Below are 25,589 nucleotides of genomic sequence, written 5' to 3'. Positions count from 1 at the left end.
GTAACCCATTTTATAGTCTACCATCTATATTACTTCTCAGTCTTCTATAATCAATGATTTGAAATGAAGGAATCTAAAACGCATAGCAGGTTTTTGTTTTTGTTTTAAATTTAAGTCTAAGGTGATGAAGTCTCTATTAAAAATCTAGAAGACAGACTTAATTTAGTTCCTCAACTGAATATATTAATCTGCATCTCCTGTCACAGTTACTGATCTAGCTGCAGCTGTTCCCTTTCTGGTCTAAGTGCCCCTTATTATCACTCAGGTGGTCAGGCCTTGTACCTTTATCTCTCCTGTGGTGGATTTCTGCCATTCTCTCACTTTTAGATCTGGTTGCAGTACCCTGTGTTAAAGTGCTTACCCAGGTTCTGGCACCTGTAGTTCTTCCCTTAAGGGGTCTCACTAGTTGTGTATAGTTACAAAACAGCCTTCTCAAAGAGAAAGTTATTCTGCAATAAGACTAAAAGCATGAGGAAGAAAGGGTTTTAAAACAAATGTTCTTCATGCATGTCCATTTTACACTAAAGGCTAACCATTATCTGATGGTGCCCTCACTTCTTCCGACATCAATAGATGCTTCCCTCTTAGGCTATGTACACGCTACTGCTTACGTCGGTATAAGTTATGTCACTCAGAGATGTGAATAAACCACCCTCTTGGGCAATGTAAGTTACATCAACCTCAGTGCCAGTGTGGACATCGCTATGTGGTGGAGAGGTTCTCCCGCCAACATAACTTCCGCTGCTCGTGGGGGCTGGAGTAATTAAGTCAACAGGAGAGCTCTCTCCCATGGGCTTAGAACATCTGCACTAGCAGCACTACAGCAGCACCACTGTAAGCACTGTCATGTAACCATAGCCTAAGTCTGCTTTTTCCATACTCTCCCCACTACCCAACACCAATAGTCTTACTTTTTAAATCTCCTAGAGTTCTTTCAAATTCCTATGTGCAGAGGACGTTTGATGTCCCGGCACTGTCTCAATCTCTCTCAAATGTTTGTAGAGAGGTGGATTATCCAGAGTAATTTTTCTCTTCTTGCTTATTTTTCCTCACAGACTTCCTATTACACTTAACCAATATATGTATGCAGTAAACATCCCAATCACCAGGTCACAATTCAGTATTCATAAGTTTACAAAGCAGCTTCAATTCCATCAGTTCTGCTTTAGAAAACTTTTAAATTAAACAATCTATTAAGAAAATGCTACCGAATCTGTAAAATTATGCTGGGCTTCTTGGTTAAACTATATCAAATTAAAATACACATCTCTGAATATCCTTATCGCTGTCAAGCACAAATTCTAGGAAGTCCATTACTGTCCAACAGGCAGTTTAGCTGACCCTGGCTTCGCTCCCACCTCCCACTTTGCTCTACACTGCTAAATCTTCAAAATTTAAGTTAACAAGCTTTCACAGAATCCATAAAATTAGTTAAAACAATTATTTCTTGGTTAACCAATCTGAAGATATTCCTAATTCTCAGTACATCTCATAGCAAGTTTTGAGTAGTGTATGCAGGGTGGATTTGATTTAAACCAAACTGATTTAACTCATGATTTAAAGTCAGGAAGACTCTATTTAATCATGGATTTCTACATAAAAGTGCATTTTTGTTGGTTTTTAGAACCTTTTTACAACTCAGATAGATGTAGTTTTCATTTTTAGAAGGTATACATCATACATTTTTAAGCGATTTATTTTGAAAACTTTTCAGATTAGTTTTATAGCTATATCAGAAAATGAATGATGATTGTTTGGTTATTTCATTTACCAAAGGTAACTGAAGCAGATATTTATGAAGTCGTTGGGAGGTGAACTATCTCCAATTCAATAGGTTAATCATTAATATTTGGAGGATTTTCTTGCCACATTGCATTAGGAGAAGACCACCACCAGACAGGCATTTACATTATTTTATTTAACTAAAACATTATATATTTTAAATTTTTTTCTTCAACAGAAAACATTTTAACAAAATAAGTATGAATTTTTTAATTTAAACAGTCAAGTTTTTTAAAATCAAGTTTTTGTTAAAATTGTTTAACTAAAATAGTTACATGGGGAATTTTTTTTAAAAACAAAAACAAATTAAATCGACTATGTCAGCCAGGTCAACATGAGAAACTTAAAATATTAGCTTCTGCAGCTAACTCCATTATCTTTACCTTCATTTTCCAGATTATGATCAAACTAGAATAGAAAAACAAGCTTTCCTGCTTTTTCAGGTCCCAAACAATTTCTCAATTTGGAATCAGAGTAGCAGCCGTGTTAGTCTGTATTCGCAAAAAGAAAAGGAGTACTTGTGGCACCTTAGAGACGAACAAATTTATTAGAGCATAAGCTTTCGTGAGCTACAGCTCACTTCATCGGATGCATTTGGTGGAAAAAACAGAGGAGAGATTTATATACACACACACAGAGAACATGAAACAATGGGTTTATCATACACACTGTAAGGAGAGTGATCACTTAAGATAAGCCATCACCAACAGCAGGGGGGGGAAGGAGGAAAACCTTTCATGGTGACAAGCAGGTAGGCTAATTCCAGCAGTTAACAAGAATATCAGAGGAACAGTGGGGGGTGGGGTGGGAGGGAGAAATACCATGGGGAAATAGTTTTACTTTGTGTAATGACTCATCCATTCCCAGTCTCTATTCAAGCCTAAGTTAATTGTATCCAGTTTGCAAATTAATTCCAATTCAGCAGTCTCTCGTTGGAGTCTGTTTTGAAGCTTTTTTGTTGAAGTATAGCCACTCTTAGGTCTGTGATCGAGTGACCAGAGAGATTGAAGTGTTCTCCAACTGGTTTTTGAATGTTATAATTCTTGACGTCTGATTTGTGTCCATTCATTCTTTTACGTAGAGACTGTCCAGTTTGGCCAATGTACATGGCAGAGGGGCATTGCTGGCACATGATGGCATATATCACATTGGTAGATGCGCAGGTGAACGAGCCTCTGATAGTGTGGCTGATGTGATTAGGCCCTATGATGGTATCCCCTGAATAGATATGTGGACAGAGTTGGCAACGGGCTTTCTTGCAAGGATAGGTTCCTGGGTTAGTGGTTCTGTTGTGTGGTGTGTGGTTGCTGGTGAGTATTTGCTTCAGATTGGGGGGCTGTCTGTAAGCAAGGACTGGTCTGTCTCCCAAGATCTGAGAGAGCGATGGCTCGTCCTTCAGGATAGGTTGTAGATCCTTGATGATGCGTTGGAGGGGTTTTAGTTGGGGGCTGAAGGTGATGGCTAATGGCGTTCTGTTGTTTTCTTTGTTGGGCCTGTCCTGTAGTAGGTGAATTCTGGGTACTCTTCTGGCTCTGTCAATCTGTTTCTTCACTTCAGCAGGTGGGTACTGTAGTTGTAGGAATGCATGATAGAGATCTTGTAGGTGTTTGTCTCTGTCTGAGGGGTTGGAGCAAATGCGGTTATATCGTAGCGCTTGGCTGTAGACAATGGATCGAGTGGTATGATCTGGATGAAAGCTAGAGGCATGTAGGTAGGAATAGCGGTCAGTAGGTTTCCGATATAGGGTGGTGTTTATGTGACCATCGCTTATTAGCACTGTAGTGTCCAGGAAGTGGATCTCTTGTGTGGACTGGTCCAGGCTGAGGTTGATGGTGGGATGGAAATTGTTGAAATCATGGTGGAATTCCTCAAGAGCTTCTTTTCCATGGGTCCAGATGATGAAGATGTCATCAATGTAGCGCAAGGAGAGTAGGGGCATTAGGGGACGAGAGCTGAGGAAGCGTTGTTCTAAGTCAGCCATAAAAATGTTGGCATACTGTGGGGCCATGCGGGTACCCATCGCAGTGCCGCTGATTTGAAGGTATACATTGTCACCAAATGTGAAATAGTTATGGGTCAGGACAAAGTCACAAAGTTCTGCCACCAGGTTAGCCGTGACAGTATCGGGGATACTGTTCCTGACGGCTTGTAGTCCATCTTTGTGTGGAATGTAATAATTATTGTATAATTTGGAATGAATTAATTCAAAGAAAATATTCTCTCCCCACTGGCAGAAGAAGCTACTTCTGTTAAAAGTGAGACTATCACTTCAACAGTCTCTGAATCCAAGTGGTTAACTGACTTCTACCAGTTCACTGGTGTGACTTTCTTTAAATCATCAGCAAACATATTTCTTGAATGGTTCACCCTTAGCTCTGAAGTTTATTATAGTAGGCACTATGGAGGGATGACTGTTGGATGTCCACGTCATAGGCAACTCCTCTTCTTCAGCAGTTACGGTTTGATCCTGGTACCGAGTCTTGAGAACCTTTGCAAGAAAATGAACTGGTGACAGTGCTTGTCCCATTTGTTTTTTTAATGCTTGTAATTTAACTCTGTCATTACATATTTCTCTTTTTAAGATCTCACTCAGTTCCATCCAAATTTCAACAGCCATTAGCAATAAAACAGCTATTTCCCTGCATTTTTTTCAAGGCTACAGAAATAGGTTTCAGGGTACTCTGCATGTGTTCAACATTTTTCTTAAGCTCAATGTTGAGAACTTTGGCTGTAAGAGTGCCATCTATTTTTTCACAGTTTTGTTCACAAACTCATCAGATTAGGCCAGTTCTTGATATAGTGCTCAAAACAGTCCACTTCTGAGTTCAATCGCATGAGTTGTGGGAGAGTTAGCTTGGTTTCTCCCACTTTTTTCAGAGCAGCTACTACAAAATGGTTGTTATGGAAGTATTTTGCAATTTCAACATTAGCCTTTATTTCTGGAACACAGATGTCTGACTAGGAGGTGCATCAAATGAGCACTGCAACAGTATGTTATTAGCTTGGGACTCTCTTCACTCTTCTAAATTTCTTCTCATCTTGGATATATTTGCAGCATTGTCTGTGACCAAGTGGCGTGCTAGACATTTGAATTTTTTTTCTTCCCACAGTTTGTTATAGCTTTTACTGCTACTTCTTGTAAATATTCTGCTGTGTGTTCATTTCCTGATGTATCAATTGTTTCTGTAAGGAAGACATTCCCTTCTTCTGTTGTCACACAAGTACATACAACAGGATCACTGGTGACATTGCTCCACCCATCAAGACTCAGGTTAACAATTGCACCCTCTAGACCTTTTGCACACTGCTCAATTTCTCTTTCATACACTTTACTATATCCAGCAATTTGCCTGCGACATCTCCTCTGTTGGGTGGACCGTATCCTGGTCTTAATGACTGAACCATGTTAATGAAGTGTGGGTTCTCAATCATATGGAAAGGAGGGTTTGTTGCATAAACAAACTGGGCAATTTTTTCATCAATTCCCTCTTTTTGTAATCTGCTGGTTCTTATCACAAATTTATCTATGGTTGTTTCTGGAGGATGGAGATTTTTTTTTCTTTTTGCTACAGGTGATATATTGGCTATGTGACATACATGATGTGACTGAAACACTATCATTGGCAGATACCCCTGAAGCTGTAGAAAATAATGGTGATCTTGAAGGTGGAGAGTCTTCAGAATCCTGTAGACGATGGAGTCTCCTAAACAAAACAAGTCAATTTAATTATTAACATACTGCTCATTTAGTATTACTCATTGCATTCACTGATACTCAGTACTACTTTAAAGGTGAAATTGTAAAAGGAAGATCTGCCTATTTCAGCTTTTTTTTTTAATCACAACTGCATCTAAAATGATAGTACTATAGAGTAACTATATTTTTTGCTCAAACATGAGAATTCAAGAATAGTCCAGAAGGAAGATAGGCAGTCCTTAAGAAAAGTAAAAAATAAAGAAGTTTACCAACCTGAAGATCCTATATGTTCAGACATGTTCCTTTCATTGTCTTCAATACAGTTTCCTCCTGAGAAGGAACACTTCTCATGATGATGTTTCATTTGGGCAACCAGGTCTTGCATTTCTTTGTTGTACTGTTTGCATTTTGCACACATGCCTGTCTTACCCACAGGTAGAGGAACTTCATTAAAATATTCCCAAACTGGGTCTTTTACGGCCTGCTGCCATTATAGGTTTTCCCTTCTAGTGAGAGAATGGTATCGTAGATCTCAAAGCAACGAAGGCTACACTCAAAGACCTCAAGACTTCAGGAATATGCTGCTCAGTTTCACTTTTGTTTCTACTTCCTGCCCCCCCCTTCTCACATTTATCTCCAGACTTCTTGTCCAGATCTATTCCACCCCCAACCATCTTCTATTCATTGAACTTTCTGAAACTTTGCACTTTTAGAGAGAGGTAAGGGATTGCCTCTGTGTACACAAATTTTCAGAGGCAAATTGAAGGATTCAATGTTTTAGAAGAACTGAAAAAAACATTCTGCAAGGCACAGGAATTCAACAGGATGGTGTGCTGCCTTTCCAGAGCCAAAACATGAGACATCACTAACAATGAATAGGATTCTCAAGTTAATGGACAAGGATCCATTTGTGATGATTCATATTACTAATTATACTGTATTGTGGGATATCACAGATCACAAAAAGACTTCAGGGTACTTGGAAGGATGCTGAAGAAGAAGAATTTCCAAGCGATCACAGTTTCTTCCTGTCCTGTGAGCAAAGGAAGACGAGGCAGAAGACTTTGGAAGTGAAGTACTAGCTAGGTAAGTGGTGTAGACGTTTGATATTATAGAACACTGACCACTTTCTATGGTAAAAGGAGACTGCATAGTTTAGATGACCTCCATCTCAGTAGAAAGCGAACCAATCTCCTAAGAGACAAGCTGGCCAGAGGGAAGATAAAAGCACTCATTACCACAAAATCAAGATGCTGACAACAAAATTAATGAAGGAACCAAAGGACAAAGATTCTTCATTTGCCTATATACCAATGCCAAGAGCATGGGTAACCAGAGGAATTGGAACTGCTCATTTAGGAACATAAATTCAACCTAATTGGTATTACTAAAACCTGATGGGGAATGATCTCCATGACAGGATTATTTAAATCAATGGTTGTAACCTATTTAGAAAGGATCAAGTGGGCAAAAACAGGAATGGGAGTGGCACTCTGTCAAAAAATGTTTTGGGAGTCACTGAACTTGGAAAACGATTCTGAAAGCTTGTGGATCAACATCCTAAGAGATAAAGTACAAGGTGTGTACTGGCTGGTATCTGCTACAGACCACCAAATCACACCAGGGAATAGGATTACTAGTTCCTTACACAACTACCTATCCAGTGTAAGAAAAAAAGCTGTGTGATCATAGAGGACTTCAAAACATATGCTGGACATATGATGCACCATTACTAAATCACCCACAGAATATCTAATTATTAGAGATGACAATTTCCTAACTCAAAAAATGTTGCCTCCAACACAGGGGAATTCTACACTAGACCTCACCTTGAGGGATAAAGAGGAACTAATCACACAACTAAGAGCTAATTGTAGTTTAGGTACAAGTGATAACTTAATCACATTTATAAAGTACAGAGTGAAGTCCAAACCAGTGATATATACGGTTCTTGAAAATGTCAGTTTCACAAAGCTGAAAACTACTGAGCCTAATTAGTTGGAACAAATTAATAGGAAAAAATGTGAATGATAATTGCAAATTGTTTAAGGACTTTACTAGAGGTCTGAAAAGCCACACACAAGGAAGAAGACTATTGGTTAAAACCAACCTAGTTTAGAAAGGAAGTGAGCTATAAAAATATAAAACAAATGGAAGAAAGGGGAAGATGACAGCATAAATATAAATCAGAAAATAGGAATGGTTAGCAAATTGATAAGATAACCAAAGGGACAAGGAAAAATCTTTAGTCACCAGAGTTGAGGATAATAAGGAGCTTAAAATTAAAACAAAGAATACTAACAGCACTGGTCCATTACTAGACGGAAATAGCAAAATTATCAATACAGAAAAGTCAGAAGTGTTCAATAAATATTTGTTTTGTATTTGGGAAAAACAGATGATATAGTCATATGCTAACACTTTCATTCTACTAGCATCTCTGGAGGATCTTAAACAGCAGCTACTAAAGTTAAAAATGTTTAAATCAGTAAGTCCAGATAACTTGCATCCAACAGTTTTAAAAGAGCTGGCTGAGGAACTTGCTGGACCATAATGTTTATTTTCAATAGGTCTTGGAACACTGAAGGAGTTCCAAAAGATTACAAAAAAGGTAAGTAATGACAACATTAAGAAGGGTAAAGGAAATGACCCAGGTAATTATAGGCCTGTCAGTTTGACATGATCCCGGGTAAGATAATGGAATGGCTGATACCCGACTTGATTAATAATCAATTAAAGGAGGGTAATATAAGTAATGCTAATCAACTTGAGTTTAAGAAGATGGATTCTTTCTAAGTTGACTTTTTTTTTATGAGAATACAAGTTTGGTTAATAAAGGTAATAGTATTGATGTAATAAACTTTTGTAAGGCATTTGACTTGGTACTGCATGATATTTTGATTAAAAACTAAAATGATAAAAGTAACAGGGCATACATTAAAAGCTAGCAAATAATTCTCAAAATGTAGTTGTAATGGGGAATCAGCATTTAGAGGGTTTTTCTAGAGGGGTCCCACTGGGATGAGTTTTTTGTCTTATGTATGCTATTTAACATTTTTAGAAGTGACCTGGAAGAAAACCAAAATCCTTGAAAGTTTGCAGATGACAAATATTAGGGGAGTGGTAAAATAAGGGAAGAGGACAGGTCACTGACACAGAGCAAGCCAGATTGCTTGGCCTCAAGCGAACTATGTTTATATGGTTAAATATATACACATCTAGGAACAAAGAATGTAGGCCATATTTAAAAGATCGGGGACTGTATCCTGGGAAGCAGTGACTGAAAAACATTTAGGGGTCATGGAGAAGGATGAGCTGAACATGAGTTCCCAATGAGAGATTGTTGCCAAAAGGGTGCCTTGGATCCATGAGCAGAGGAATCTCAAAGAGCAGAGAGATTATTTTACCTCTATATTTGGTACTGGTGCGACCACTGTATCCAGTTCTGGTGTCCATAACTCGAGGATGACAGGTTTCGGAGTAGCAGCTGTGTTAGTCTGTATTTGCAAAAAGGAGTACTTGTGGCACCTTAGAGACTAAAATTTATTTGAGCATAAGCTTTCGTGAGCTACAGCTCACTTCATCGGATGCATTCGGTGGTGTATTTTCCACCGAACGCATCCGATGAAGTGAGCTGTAGCTCACGAAAGCTTATGCTCAAATAAATTTGTTAGTCTCTAAGGTGCCACAAGTCCTCCTTTTCTTTTTTCAAGGAGGATGTTGATAATTTGGAGACAGTTAAGAGAAGAGGCACAAGGATGATTAAAGGATCAGAAAACATGCTACAGATTGAGCTCCTTGCATCTATCACTATAACTTAAAGAGAAGATTAAGGGGTAACTTAGTTACAGTCTAGAAGTACCTACATGGAGAACTAATATTTGATAATGGGCTCTTCCACCTAGCAAAGATAGATAACAATTCAATGACTGGAAATTGAAGCTAGACAAATTCAGACTGGAAATAAAGCACTGATTTTTAACAGTGAGAATAATTAACCATTGGAACAATTTACCAAGGGTCATGGTAGATTCTCCATTTCTGGATGTTTTTCTAACATATGATCTAGAAATTATTTTGAGGAAGGTTCTATGGCCTGGATTGTACAGGACATCAGACAAGATGATCACAATGGTCTATTCTAGCCTTGAAATCTATGAAACAGTCTTGTATTTGGGCAGGATTGGTATTTTCACTGATTGTGCCTGAGCAACACAGCAGCTTTGTGACTCGAATCAAGTCCGTTATACCACAAAAGCCATTTGGACTTGTCACTCAATTCACCAGAAAGCTTTGGCAGCAAAGCAATACCAGCAGAACTGACAACTTGATACTTTATAAGGCTTTGAGGTTTACAACTTTCACCAGGTAAATTCATGCCTCTATTTTAAGGAAGGAAATAGGCACTCAGCAGCAGCTCATCTTCCACACTGGTATTTGGTGACTTTCACAAGGCAAAGTTCTGAATGGTGTGTTTAAGCAGCTCGAAGAGTCAAGGATTTTTCCTTGCTGAATGTAGATCAGCCCTTGCAGAATACTTATCAGTGAAGTGCTACTTTATTCTGAAAGTTTATCTACAGAGGCAGAATATGGCATGGATTCTCAACCTATGATTACAGGCATTTGAGTTGTGACCACCAAGCCATTTTTTGAATTGCTAATTGAGAAGGAGGGGGAGTCCCAGTATGGCAAAGGTTCAGAATGACTGCACTAAGGGCTTGCGTATGCCAGAGACTTTTGCACGAATGTAACTATAGCTACACCAATAACCCCCCCCATACTGAATCAGCATAAAAGTGATTTGCACCAATACAGATCAATTTGGAGATGAGACTGCTGTAGGTTGCTTTTTATTTACATTATTGTAACATTTATAGTAAGGGACTATAGCGTGCAGAAGTCTCTGGTGTAGACAAACCCTACGATGAATCATCTTCAGAAGACAAGTTTAAGACAAGGTTTCTCATACAGCTTCATTCAACTTCAAGTTAATCAAACAACTAGGCAACTGATTTTTGCTGACCCTAAGGTAGCAACTTAAAATGGCTTTCACTCTATGTCATACTCTGCCACAAGATTTTGTTTATTACAGGACACTCAATTACCAGATCACTTGTATAAAGATGTCCCTGCCCCTTCTAAAAGTATCTTTTGCCCATCCAGAACTATGTTTTAACTAGTTCACTAACAGATTAAGCATGGTTCACTGGAAGAATTCATACAGCAATGACCAGGGGAGTCAGGCTGTACTGCTTTGCATTATTGCCTGTCAGTTGATTATGCTCAGCAATCGGAAAGCAGGAACATGGAGGCTGGCTAAATGAACATTGTTAGCAGTCTGATAATAGGGACATTCCTATCCAGACATTTAAAATCCAAGATGAAATGCCGTAATGCAGACCAGCTATCTACTGAATAGGTAGTTATGAAACTATTTTCTAGAATAATGCACCATTTACATCAACTTAGAAATATCTGTCTGATGTTTTCCTACTTGATTAAAAGTAATGCATAGAGTTGTTTTAATGCAGCAACAGGCAAGATATTTTTAATTTGAAAAAAGGGAAACTCAAAAATTGTCAGGAGGTTTAGGAAGCCCAGAACACGAAGCTACTTTTAACTTAATTTTAAACTGACTAGATTTCAAATTGCATATCCCTTTGAATTGTTCGTTCTACATTTTACCCAATGTTTAAAAGTCAGCTTAATCTTGTAAATACTTTTTAGTTTTTTCCTGAACATGAAGTCTTCTTAGTTGATGCACCAACACAGCTGTGTGAAAAAGTGACTTATTTTTCTTTGAGTCAAACAAATGTCTGAGTAACATCTGAATGATGGATTTAAAAATATTAAGAATCCAGACTTTCTTCAGACTTTTTAAAGAAAAGTTTGTATGGAAGCAACATTTTGATCTTAAGTTGCTAAACAATTTGAATAAATGCCATTTTAAGAATGCTCTGTTGTAGCATGTAAATGCATATTGCTACTATAAAAGCTAGTTGTATAGGAACAATATTACAAACAGACCAGTCATAGTTAAATACAAACAGTACTTAAGATTCTACCTGGACTAAGTAGTATGAACCTGTGCATAAGTAGCTAGTGTCTTATTGCTTCCACTATGGGTTAATAATAACCTTAAAATTACCAGTGGTGTCGTATTTTTATTTAAACTCACAATATTAACTGTTAGGGCCCATTCTGGAATTCCCACTCATGTGAGTGGTCTATTCATGCACAGGTAGTTCAACTGAAGTCAAGGGGACAACTTTCATGAGGGTTATCACATTCAGATCTTAATTGCCCAGAAGAAACAGCATACCTACAACAAAACAGGATCCATGTAGTTGTTCCCCTATTTCATACACAACTTGATGACAGGGTGGACTGATTTAAAAATCAAAATTATTTAAATTACCGATTTTAATCATGATTTCAAACAGCAGGCAAGAAACGTTGATTTAAATAAATTTTAGTTGTTTTACACATTTTATTCAGTTATTTTTCTAAAGAAAGGTTGATTCTCATTGGTTGGTACCTTTAAAACGTGTTTATACTGCAACTAAATACATCCTTTACACTAAACTTGACATCTTGCTAACCAGGAAGATGCACTATATCTACACATGTATTTAGACAACTATATAGCTTAATTTACATTTATTCAGATTCTTAATTTTTACCTTTTCATTCTGTTAGAAAATGATGAATGACTTACTAGATACTTTTTTATTTGTGATTTGTAAAAAAATTTGGATGGAAATTCAAATCTGATTAAAAATGCATAAAAACAGCATTTACTTTAAAAGAAACTACCTTAAGTGTGCTGGATACATTTAAAAGTATATCAAAACATGTTTTTCCTTTAAAACTGATGTATTAAAGTATTATTGAACTTATTGCTTCAGGTCACCATGTCCTCCAAGATTTTACAACTAGTACATCTCATCCCGTCAAACCCTGTTTTTATTCCTAGATTGGAAAATAAAAACAAACCTTCAAGCTTTATCACTCAAATGATATCTTAACTCTGAATGAACTAATAACTGAACCAAACTGAATAAACTGAAGAGAAAATATTCCCTGAACACCTTCAGAAGAAGCAGCTACTCTGCTGTCAAAAGCAGGTTCAGCATTTAAACTCTGTTCCCAGGTGCTTAGCCAACAACTTCCATCAGCAGTTCCATGGTATAACTTTAAAACGTCAGCTACAACATGTACTGCTTAATCATTTAAATTAAATACAAAAATAGATCATAATAAGTTTAAGCCTGAACTGCCAATTTCAAATTAAATTTGAAATCGTTTATATTTTTAATTTAAATAATTTTTTTTTTTAAAAAAAATCCACCATATTTGGTGTAAACAGTGCTGTTTTTAGCCATTACAGATTTCAGGTTCAAACTGTTTGATAAACTGATTCAGAACTTAATTTCTCCTATTACTGAAGCTATGTAAATTGATACCAGTTATGTTTGCCTGTAGTTCAAAGGGGACCTTAGTCCATACTTTATGTTCCTTACAGATCACCAGAATTTAAGCTGAGGCTACATCTGTAGAGAATACAAGAGCATTCTATAACCAACAATTTAAATCTAGAAGCAAAGATTCACTCAATTTCTCAAACTGAAAAGTCCATCCAAAACATTAAATGGCAGCTAAGTAATTGCTTGCTTTAAGTAGGTTCATATCAGTGTGTGCAATGCAACTCTAGATAAAATAGTTTAATTGGCATAAACAGAACTGTCACCACTAAGACTATGTAGTTATGATTTCTTTGGTATGGTCTGCTTTTAAATTTTTATTTCTATGGTAACTATACAGCTTTTAAACTGCTCATAATGCATTTCAAAGGTCTTGGTGGTCAGAGAGCTGACCAGTCACATGATGCTAAACTGCTCTAAAATATAGCTGAAAACACAAGCTTTCCTAATACTATTTTTCCATATATGCAGTTATTGTAGTTACCACAGGGATATGGTGCTATTTTGAATGTGAAGAGATGTGGACCATCCGAAAGTATGGTCCACACTGCCATTTCCATCTAGTCCAGTGGTCTCAAATGACCACGAGGGCCACATGAGGACTAGTACATTGGCCCAAGGATCGCGTCACTGACCCCTCACCCCACTGCCCCGGCCCGGCCCCCACTCCACCCCTTCTATGAGGCCCCGCCCCTTCCCACCCCTTCCCTGCCCCCATTTCAACCCCTTCCCGGAAATCCCCACCCCAACTCTGCCCCCTCCCTGCCTCCAGGGGGTGCAGGAGGGGTGCTGAGTGTGGCAGGGATTGGGGTGCAGGAGGGGGCTCAGGGCAGGGGGTCTGGATGCAGGATGTGGCAGGGGTGCAGGAGGGGGCTCAGGGCAGGGCATCTGGGTGCAGGAGAAATGTGGGTGCAGCAGGGGATTGGGGCAGCGTTTTTGAGACCTCTGATCTAGTCAGACTGCCAGCATTCATGACATGAGAAAAAAGGTAAACTTTTCTCAAGCACTCTTTACAAGGAAATGGACTTAATCTTTAGCAAAGCTCTGTGAGAATTCTAAAGATGAAGCACAAAGTTATGTAGGAAGCAAACTGTGTTCACTGTACTTTATAGACATGTGAAGTTTTTGTACACCTCCCTGTAATCTGACAGTTCCACTTTTAGTTTCAACCAAGTGGTGAAGACCACCACAGAATTTTAAAGCAGGCTTAAAAGTGTAGTATCACCAATGGAAAAGATCTTTCTGCAGAGAATAGGGCTGAATGCCCCAGTTATCAACTTTTATGACTGCTGCCTATTTTTGTCTTGCAGTGTCCATCAGATCGTGAAGGGGCCAGTTTACAGTTAGTTGTAAGCATATTATAAAGAAAGGTTTTTTAGTTATTTACTTCCAATTAACTAAAAAAATTTATATTTAACTATAATTTTAATAGAAGAGCAATGCTAACTTGTGAATATGGATGTCTGCAGAGAGAGTTTGATGTAAGCATTTCAGAAATTTGTATTGCTTTCACCAATTTAGTTCACATGTGAAGATTTACTTTAACAGAAATAATTATAATGGTATTACAATTAAATGCTCAGTGATCTAAATATTAAGCATAATTATGTATATAGATTTCTTCCATGAGGAAATTTTTATTTCACTTCTTTACATGATCTTGTTTGTCAAAGAGGAATTGCTACATATTTGGGACATGCCAACACAAACTTAAGTATAAGGAATTTTCAATTAGAGAAAACAGTATGCAGTACTGTTCAACATAAGATTTTAACTTATTTTCTTCAGAATCTCATGGTAATTAAGACCCATGAATCAAAGCATAGAAGTTCTTAAATCTTTGATTAATTTTTAAAAAGGGAGAAGATTGACTGGCTGTTCAAAATACAGTTAGTAGCTATGATTTAATGGCTTCCCAAAGTTATATGAATGAACATTAATTGCAGAAAGATATGAAATAAACCTCTTAAAAATTATTCTGGATCTCAGGGTTTCTCTGGATTTCAGGGTGGGTAGGAACGGTGTCTCCAGTCTCTTTGCCAGAAGCTGGGAATGGGCAACCGGCGATGGATCATTTGATTACCTGTTCTGTTCATTTCCTCTGGGGCACCTGGCACTGGCCACTGTCAGAAGACAGGATACTGGGCTAGATGCTCCTTTGGTCTAACCCACTAGGGCCATTCTTATGTTCCTATCTTTACTACTCTAGAGTTATGGAGAAAAAATAAGAGTATAGAATGTACTTAAATAGACTGCTGAGAAGGGTGGAATCATCCATTTTTTTTTAAAAAATCGTTTTTATTTAAATTGGATTTTGAGGGAAAAATCCATCTAAAGATAGTATTAATTAAGATGCATTATAGCACAAAGATATCATCATGGAACAGGGACTATAAATTCTAATTTATAGTATGAGAATATTATGTAATGTTAAGAAAAGTTTGCAAATGAGTCCAATAGTTCATGGATTAGGGACCCAATCTTATGGAGTTCGAGGGGCTTCTGTATAGATTTAGGTTCTTTCTATTACCCAACAGGATTCAGTGCTCAGTCTAGAGAGTAATACTCAAAGTGGTGGTCTGCGGACCAGTGCCAGTCCGTGAGCCATCAGCTGCCGGTCTGCGTGCACGTTGGAAAAAAAATTGCCGGTCCCCCACATCAGATAGCTTGAGCAGCACTGTTTAGAAGATACCATCAGAGATGCTTAGTTTTGCAGTTCTCCAAACTGGGATTTGTCTCCAGAGATAACATGCTTGTTAACAGCAAAAAAGTTGTTAAAGAAATGAATACTCTAGTGAGAAATAACAGACCTCAACCCTATTGTCCCTCTGCAAATTTGTGTACAAAGTCATCCCTTACCTCTCTCAAGTGCAAAGTTTCAAAAGTTCAATGAATAGACTGTTGTTGGGGGTAGAATAGATCTGGATAAGGAGAAGAAGTCTGGAGATAAATGTGAGAAGGGAAGGACAGGCAGTAAAAACAAAAGTGAAACTGTTTGAGCAGCATATTCCTGTAGTCTTTCTGAGTATAGCCTTCATTGCTTTGAGATCTACCATACCATTCTCTCACTAGAAGGGAAAACCTGTAAGGGCAGCAGGCCGTAAAAGAGACTACGTTTTGGAATAAGAACCATTCAAGAAATATATGTTTGATGATGATGTTTTAAAGAAAGTCACACCAGTGAACTAGTGGAAGTCTCTTAACCACTTGGATTCAGAGACTGTTGAAGTGATCATCTCACTTTTAACAGCAGTAGTGTCTTCTGCCAGTAGGGGAGAATATTTTCTTCCTTTGGACTTTCATTCTAAACTGAGAAATTGTTTGGGACCTGAAAGAGCAGGAAAGCTTGTTTTTCTTTTCCAGATTATGAAAAAACAGGAAGATGAAGGTGAAGACGACCGAGTTACCTGCAAAGCCAATATTTTAAGTTTCTCATGTTGACCTGGCTGACAATTTAATTTTTTTTATAAATATTTCATTTAACTAGTTTAGTTAAAAACAATTTTAATAAAAAAACCTGATTAAAAAATTGATGTTAATTCAAAAATTCATATGCTTGTTTTGTTAAAATATATGTTTGCTGTTGAAGGAAAAAAATTCAGAATACATAACATCATGGTTTTAATTAAACACATCAATTTATATGTCTGTCTGGTGATGTTCTCCTAATACAGTATGGCAAGAAAATCCTCCAAATATTAACCTGTTGAATTGGAGATATTTATGAAGTCACTGGGAGGTGAACTATCTGCTTCAATTACCTTTGGTAAATGAAATAACCAAACAATCATTCATTTTCTGATACAGCTGTAAAACTAATATGAAAAATTTTCAAAATAAATCACTTGAAAAATTTATAGTGTGTACCTTCTGAAAATGAAGCCTACATCAGATTAGTGAAAAATAAGTATTAAGGTTATAACAACCAACAAGAATGCACTTTTATGGGGCTTTATCTCCATACTTCTAGAACTATAGTTTAGCAAACAAGATCTTCTCTACATACAACTTGCACGGGTTTAACTAGTTTTACTGTTCTTTTTTAAAAATGAGATTTTCCAAGGCACAAAGAGCACTTAGGTGCCCAGCTCCCATTGAAAGTCAGTACCCTCGCATGCCCCAAATGGAGTATGAAGGACATAGAAACCTTGCCATGGAGTAACTGGAATGCACTTCAGGAAACCTTGCATCTTGCCAAAGGAAACCTAAAACAAACTAACTCATTTGTGTGTGTGTGTGTGTGTGTGTTTGTGTGTATTTAACCTGCTTTAACCCTCTAAGTTATTTTTTTCTTAGTTGATTATAGGATTGTCTACCAAGTGTTATCTTTGATATGAGGTCTAAGGTGCAACTGTCGCGCGGGGGGGGGGGGGAGGAGGAGGACATGGACAGATCCTTTGAGACTGGGAGTAACCTGAATATTGTTATGTTAGATGTAAGGGACCCTCACAAAGTTAAGTTTGCCTGGCTGGCAAAATAGACCAGAGTACTCAGGGGGTCTGTGACTCCATGGTTCAGCTGCTATAGTACTTGAGTTTGCACTTGTTGCTTGGTGAAACCTAAATATAGAACTCTCAACCAATCTTGTTGAGCTTCTTGACAGGCTGTCCTGTGGTTGGCACTCTGACCCATGAGCTACTCCAAAGAGCTTGACAATATGTTTTCCAAATCAGAAGCTTTTCTCCACATAGAATGCTAGCCTGGATACAATCAATAACCATTTCTACCGCCCTCTAAACATGGGATGCCTTTCCTAAGCTGATCTGCAATGCCTCATGTGATTCAAATTATTAAGACCTACTTCTACTGCAATAATCTGCAAGAAATTTGCCAACCAATAATTGCTAGACAGAAAGGAAATTAGGGAGATAGCTTCCTATATACAAAAGCCCTGGAACTAAAGTGTGCCAGTCATCACCCTGACCACTCTGCTTTGCATGTTTTATCTCCCTTTTCCCTTTCAGACAGTAAATACCTCAGAACAGGGATGGTTTACAGTACTCAACATATTTTGTGCCACTACTGAAATATAAACAACTTGGGTACATTCAGAGACCTGGTGCACATTAGCATTACTTCTCTCACAAGTGTCCATTTGCCTGAACTACTAAACAGTATATAAACTACATATCAGCTTTTTTCCATGCTCTTTCTACAGTACTAAAAGCATGTAAACATACTTAGAAATTAGTGATGAAAAATACATATCTACAACTAAGATTCACAACTCTAATTTCCTTCTGACCTCCAGCATCTGAACACATCACTTCAATGGCAGATCCTTCTGCTAACCACCGTTACAGTCCAAGCACTCAAAGGGAATCAGGTGTTTTAACTCTTGGCAGACAACCCTCCCCAGGCAACACAACATTGTATGGGGAGACAACCTAGAGTAGCAGAAACCTCATGTGTGTCACACCCAACACTGTTTAATCAAAGACCTGTTCCCCAGCAGGTTTGTCTTAGATACTGCACTGACAAAACAGAGCAGTCACAGCTCAGAGAGCTGTCCCTACCACGTAAGGCAGACTAGTTTGAAGCACGTGCACAGGAGAGACTCAGCCCACTCCTCCCCCCTGCGTGAGTGGAATGGAAGAAGCGCCAGCACATTCCTAAAATGCCCATTGGGTGACAGACCCAGACCCAAACCTCATTGGCTTGAATTTGTCAATGGCAGAGGAGAGGCAACCCCATTGGGGTGGGGGGGGGGGAAGAGAAGAGGCGAAGGCTGAGCCAAGAAACTCACGTGTAACCGTGGTTCCAGCCACACTTCAGCACTGGGAGGGGGCTACTCCCTATCGCCTGCCAGGCTGCCCCACTGCGCCACAACCACAGACAGGGGATCCCCACAGATTAATATCTCCTGTGGGGGGAGGGAGGGTGTTATCTGAACCCGCTCTACGCATTAGAGAGAGTGGGGGCTGCTGCGATAGCCACCATGAGGGAACCCCCAGCCCTGCCTCCACAGCAGAGAACGACGACACGCTCGCTCCTTCCCTGCTGCAGGCTCCGTGGGCGGGGGAAAGCAGTGAATACCCCCTCTCGGGAAGGTCTGGACACAGGTGACAGCCCACGCCGGTCTACGGGTAGCTCACCCCTTTCTCCTCGCTCCGGTCGCTTGGCAGCAGGCGACCCCGCCATAAAGGCGGCTCCCCCCTGGGTTTCGTTATCAGGGGAAGGGCCAGGCGCTAACCGAATCCCTGACTCAAGCCGCAGGCTGCGCACAAGGCAGCAGCCCCTGCAGCTGCGGCCCCTCCGCGTGCGCGGAGCCGCGGGCAGCCACTGCGACACTTGCCCCCGCTACACCCCCTGCCCCGCGGCCACGGCGGCTCCCCTGGCCCGTCACCACATGTTGCCAGCAGGGCCTTACGGGCTCCACGCGGTGGAGGCGGGTGTCATGGCTCCTGCGCAGAGCCCGGTCACTGACTACCACCTTCGCCGGGCCCGGGCGCGCTCTCCCGCAGCCAGCGGGGACCGCGGCTATGAGCGAGGCGCTGCCCGGGGCCCCTGGAGGGCGGGAGAAGGTCACACCCCGCGTGAGGCCAGGCCGGAGCGGGCAAGGTCAGGCCGGCGGTGACTCGGAGCCAGGCCGGCACCCAGGGCACGCACAGGCCGCGCCTCAGGCCGGGGACGGTTACCACTCCCCGCCCTCCCCGGAGCCTCACCCGGGAAAGCGCCAGGCGCGCCCCTCCCCCCAGCCCAACCGCACCCCGAAGCGGCTCGCGGCGCCCACCGGCGACAGCCCGGCTCCCCTCCGCCCGCCCACCTGGGGATGGTGCGGAGATCGCCGGACCCCTTGCTCTGGTGCGGCTCCTGCGGCGAGGGCTGCTCCCGGGCGAACCACACCTCCAGCAGCTTCTCGGTCCCTTCGAAGAAGTGTGCACCGTTCTCCTCCATGGCGCGACAACTCCGCAACCAACAACCACAGAAATTAACCCCAGCCCGGCGGCCGCCCCTGCTGCTGCTGCACGGGCCGCGCCGCCGCCGCCGGGTCCCCGGCCGCGAGTCACCTTCCAGGGGATAACGTTATGCGACCCTTCAACAAAACCAACAACAGCGAAACCGCCTGGGTGCGCGGCGGCTGCGGCGTGAGCGCGGGGGTTACAGTCCGGGCGGGCGGGCGCGGGGCAGGCGAGGCGGTTCGGTTCCTTGTATTCCGTATGTTCCCCTGTTGCAGAGAAGAGCGTAGAGCGAGCGCTAGCTAATGTCGCCGGCCATACTGTGTAAGCGAGGGGGCGCCGCGCACGCAGCCGCCTTTATACCCGCACAGGTAACAGGGAACGGGCCGCCGAGCGCGCCTATTGGACGCGCGCCTCTCGGCCCCGCGCTCTCCCAGCCCCCATTGGACACCGCACCTGCCTGTCGAGCGCCTCGGCCTGTTCGACTCCGCCCTCAACAGCAGCCCGCCCAGAGAGAGCTGTGTGAGCGAGATCGACACGGGGAAAGCTGGAGTGTGTGTGGTGCGAGGAGCATAACGGGGGGGGGGGGGGGGTCTGGGGCGCGAGCGGAGGGCGGTGAGAAGGTGTTTAAGAGTGAGGTGTGGGGCCGGGGAAGTCACTGTTCCTGAGGCTGAGAAGGGAGAAGTGTGACACAAGCTACTTGTGTGAAGGGGGAGGGGGGGTGTAGGGGAGAAAGTGTAATTTTTTCAAAGTGGTGCAAACCCCAGAGTATTAAACTAAATCAGCATTAGCCAGTTGTAAACAGATGCAAGCGTGTCTACAGAGGGGCGTGCACCAGTTTAACTAAAACAACTTAACTACATTTAATTTAAAAATTGATTTAAGTGAAAATGGTGCAACTTTTGTGTGCAGACATGGCAGGGGTATAAGAAATAGCCTGTGTCTGAGAGAGAGAAACAACAGTGATAGTGCAATGGAAAACGTGTGTGTGAAAGAAAAGGGGGTGATTGCATGTGTGTGAGGCCTTGTCTACACACAAAAGTAGTGCAAGTTTAACTAAATCTTTTTTTTTTTTTTTAAATTGGTAAAGTATCAACTTAAGGCAAATTGATATAAGGCACTCTTAAACCGATGTAAATGTCCATGCAGAGCAACGGCACCAATTTAATGAATACAGTTTCTAAACTAATTTTGTTAAAACAGTACAATTTTTGCATGTAGACAGGCCACGGGAGAGTGAGCGAGCAAAATACAGTACAGAGATAATAAGATGGTGGTGATACAGAGGGTACAATATTTGTTTGTGATATGTTCCTTTTATGTTGCTCTGTACGTGCAAAGGGGTTGTAAAGCCACTTATCTGGGCAGCTGGGATTTCCTCCTGTGAGAAAGTTCCCAGGTCAGGAACTTGTAGCGCTACTGTAGTTCTATGCCAACCACTATTTTGCAGCTTTCTGATACAGGAAGCATGACCCCCCGGGTGCATGGTCAGAGTGGCTCCATATTCCAGCTATCCCAGCCTGCCAGAATATTACTTTGGGTTAATAGGCAGCTGGATGCTGGCGACCACCAGCCCCAGAACACAGGGAGCACAAAGGTAGCATAAAGCCACCTTTGCCCTTGCCCATTTCTGTCCCGTGCAGAGCAAAGAATCAGTTCCAAAGGGGGAGTGCTGAAAGAATGTCCATGTTTTAGCGTGAGGAAAAGAATATGGACAAATTCCACATACTGCTTCAGTCCCTTTATATCATTCTGGTAGAAAAAAGGGGCTGTGTAGTATGTAGAATCAACCCCAGGAGAATACTCCCCATGTACAGAGGTTTCTCATTTTGTGTATAGCTGGCTGAATGGCTATTTTTCAGCTGTTGAGAGAAATTGTGTACGTGTGTGTGTGTAAGGGAACAAAAACGGTAACGTGTTAGGTGGAGGCGTTCCTCTGCTAAACACGGTTCAGTCATACTGTTGACTTATTTGCTGATTCTCTGTATCACATATTTCCAAGGACACTTTAAAAGGATACAGATAGAAAAAACTAGTTGCTGCTGATCTAGTCTGTGCACATAAGGAATGAATGACTTTCAAGACATTTGACCAGTTTCTAGGCAAAAGCGTTCATTGTTTTTATGTATCTGTACTACTCCCAGCCTAGCACTGACCTCCCACATTCATCTTGATTTAGCAGCCTTGGTTCTCTCATTTCACTTACATACAAGGCAGTAACCACAGCCAGCTCCCTGCTTCGGTGGGTCAAATGTTAGTAGTCAAAATTTCTCTCTGCAAATACAAATTGTTCATTTACCTTATGGAAATTCTGGTTTGTTTTTATGTCTGTTGTAACTAGCAATGATAGTTCTCGTATTTACTTGCTAATTATCTATGTTAGTGTCTACATCTAAAAACAGTCAAAATAGTCAAGGCCTGGGTTTTATGTTTGTTATATAGAGGATGGATTGTGGATCTCTTGTATACAACCAGTTGCTATTCTGATGTATTATATTAGATATCAGTAAAAAATACAAAGTGCTGTCCTTCCATCTGACCCCCTTTTAGGAGCCCAGTAAAATTCTGATGTCAAGCTCGGAGTTTACTAATATTTTTCAAAGCTCAATGATTAGGTGAACTTATGTCAGGTAAAATTGTAAGGGCATAGGTGTATTTAATGGATCTTTTATATATATCGCATATTAGCTAGTACTAAATATGCAAATGCAAAGCAATATAAATAAAGGGCTAGTTTAGTTTGATTCATGAGACCTTTGAATAACCTTTTTTCAGAAGGAGTGCAAAACAATATTTTTGAGTTAGTATGTATCCTGTTATTCAGTTCTTGAAATGTCCCAAATTGGGGACAAGCTTCCAACGATGAAGTAACAATAAGAGATTATGACCACCCAGACAAATATCAGGGTAAAAAAGAAAGTTGCCCAAATCCCACAATCCTCTGTCAAATATTAAGATTGATAGTTTTGTTATTAATAAATAGATAAACAAGTTATATAATTTAGGGTGTAATGTGGAATCTTATATTGGTCATAAAATATTATGAAAAAAATAAGAGGCGAGGGGTGTTAAAAGTGTGATATCATCTTGGGTATAAAAGAGTGTATGGACACTTAAGTCTTTGCCTTTGTTTATGTACACCTTGTTTGTATATACAGCCAAATCTTTGGCCTGATATACATCAGTTGATCACTGAGGAATGACACCTTGTACCTATACTGAAATAAACCTGTTCCTTAGATCTGAACTCAGGAATTAGTAGTGGTGTTGTATGCTATAGTAAGCAGTGATTGTTTGCTTTGCTAGGTTTCTAAGGTACCTGTGGACCTGCTTGATGGTCCAGAAAATATCCTTACAATAACCTGAATATTTAGCTATGCCTTGCAAAATTCTGTATTTGCTGAATAGGAAAGAGAAATAGTTCTCATATAATAACTGGCCAGTGTTGTGAAAATTATGCCTTAATTTAAAAAAAAAGTTAGTGACCTTCCTACAATTTACTTGAAATGAATTATTCAATAGCTAAAAAGAAAAATACATAAAATATTAAATAATTATTCAGTGACTTTTTTTAAAGCTAAATTACATCCTCAGGCCAAGAATTTCAATTTTGGTGCAAGTTCTGTGAACTAAAGAGCTCATGTAAAAGCTAATAAGTGCCCAGATGCCACAGTAAGTACGGGGCAAATTTTATTCCCATTTTACAAATGGAGATATTAAAACAGGTTGGTGGTCTGAGATTAATAGGAAGAGCTTTTTAAGTGACTTATTCAATGCCTCAGAGTGAGTGTGCGTGAAGCAGAAATAAGAACTCGTGTTCTGTCTCTCACTCTGTACTTCCTTCATCTCATGTTGCCTCTAGAATAAAGTGTATATATGTAAAAAATGTTAATTAAAATATTCATATATAAAACCCCCTCAGAAATGGAGATTTTTAATGTTATAACAACAACATTGATATTTAAATAGTATATTTTTAAATAATGTTTTATTATTCATATAGCATAATAAGTGAACATGCCTGCCTGCCCGCCCTGCCCCGCCCCTGAGCCGCTCCGGGAAGCGGCTGGACCCTGAGGGAGAGCGGGCCACAGGGCTCTGTGTTTTGCCCTGGCTGCTCCTCTAGGTACCTCCCCCAAAGCTCCCATTGGCCGCAGGGGCAAGGCAGGCGGGCAGGGAGGGAGCCTACCCTGTCCCTGGTGTGTGCTGGGCTGGAGCCGCTCTAGGTAAACGCTGGGGGGGCCGTGGGGAGCTGGCGGGCCGCAGAAAATAACCCTGCGGACCACATGCGGCCTGCGGGCCACGTGTTTGAGACCCCTGGTCTAAATTAATTGACAAGGCTTTTCATAGAGACAAAGAATAAACCATAAGCCTTTGCTTCAGCTAAATAGCACAAAGATAGGAAAACCCATAGTTCAACTCCAGATAGTATTGTTTCCTCTTGTTCTGAATTACACACACCTTTGTAGAAGGTAGGACATGTTGAGTTTTTTCTCCCCATAGAGTTCACTGAAGGAAGCTAGGCAATTAGAATGCTCCATTCCCCAGTCATAGTATTAGCTTGTGCAGAAACTTTGGATTGTTCAGGTGGGTTTTAACCAACTTGATTTAAGGATAATTCATCACATCAATCAAAAAAATATTGTAGAAAGGTGGTTTATATAAGTGAATACTTCAAATGGGAACCAGAAGTTAATATTAAAGTGATAATATTGCCAAAACTAAGCATTTAAAAAAAAATCATGAGCCAGGCATCAAATTCATGGTTTGCTCAAAAGTATGAGATTTTTTTAAAATAATACATCTGAGTTCTTTTATTTGACTTCTGATGTTGAATTTTGCACTTCAACATTAAGTTCCTCTCTGCATCAATGAGGGATGAAACTTACCTTATAACAGATGAGATTCCTACAGTAACATGAATCCAGGAGCTGGGTCTAAGAAAAATACAGGTCACAAGATTTATAATACAATCATGAGCCTTGGCAACATGATAAAAATGTAAGTGGCTCTGCCATAATTTTATATTGTACCATACTTCACTTAAAAATTAAATACAAGATATTTCCCGTACCGAAGAGGAAGAATCTGTGTGGCTTAACTACCTAGAACTCTAAAACTGCATGTATATTAGCTGGCTTACAACTGAAATAACCTATTATACTTTCTCAGTGGCAGTGTGATTTAAGTTTTACTATAGCAGCATATCGCTGATGGCAATGCTATAGCTAAGCTTGTGTCAGCATTTCTAAAAAAAACCTCCTTTTAAATACAGATCATGACTCAGCTTTGAAATTTGCTCTAGAATTAATCTGACAGAGGCTTGTTTTTGGACAATACAAGAGTAATAGTTTATCCTTTTGGGGATCGGAGGGCAACACTTTTTCCTAGAGTTGGGCAAAATTGGTGCCGATCATAGAGGTATAGGAGGTGCATACAGAAAATTTTTTTTAAAACTTGATTCTACAGCCTTTTTTTGACGTTTCATCTGTTTTCCATTTAAGTGAGTTGCACTTTATGACCTTACCTTTGGTAAATATTTCTGTAGCATATATATCTTACCCTTCCCTTATGTTTTCTACAGTGGTTTTATCTGAGAGACTAATGCCTGGTCTACAGTGGGGGCGGGGAAATCAATCTAAGTTACACAACTTCAGCTACGTGAATAATGTAGCTGAAGTTGATGTACTTAGACCTACTCACCGTGGTGAGTTGACTGCTGCTGCT

General features: G+C 40.3%; 1 protein-coding gene across 2 annotated transcripts in view; it reads right to left on the bottom strand.

Annotated features, from left to right (window-relative positions):
* The window catches only part of AMD1 (adenosylmethionine decarboxylase 1), a 38,423-nt gene extending 18,068 nt beyond the window's left edge, over positions 1–20,355 (bottom strand). Inside the window, exon 1 of one of the 2 annotated variants that reach the window (XM_038396099.2) lies at positions 19,730–20,355. In XM_038396099.2, the coding sequence (XP_038252027.1) occupies positions 19,730–19,860 (131 nt within the window). In that variant the 5' untranslated portion in view covers positions 19,861–20,355. Of the gene's footprint in view, positions 1–18,709; positions 18,807–19,729 lie in introns of those variants that run through there. The other variant, XM_043510833.1, reaches the window with a different exon arrangement.
* Between the last annotated feature and the right edge of the window lie 5,234 nt (positions 20,356–25,589).

Source organism: Dermochelys coriacea, chromosome 3, assembly GCF_009764565.3.
Source record: "Dermochelys coriacea isolate rDerCor1 chromosome 3, rDerCor1.pri.v4, whole genome shotgun sequence".
Taxonomy (NCBI): Eukaryota; Metazoa; Chordata; order Testudines; family Dermochelyidae; genus Dermochelys; species Dermochelys coriacea.
The sequence above is the reverse complement of the archived record's forward strand: the minus strand, read 5'-3'. Positions and strand labels throughout refer to the sequence as shown.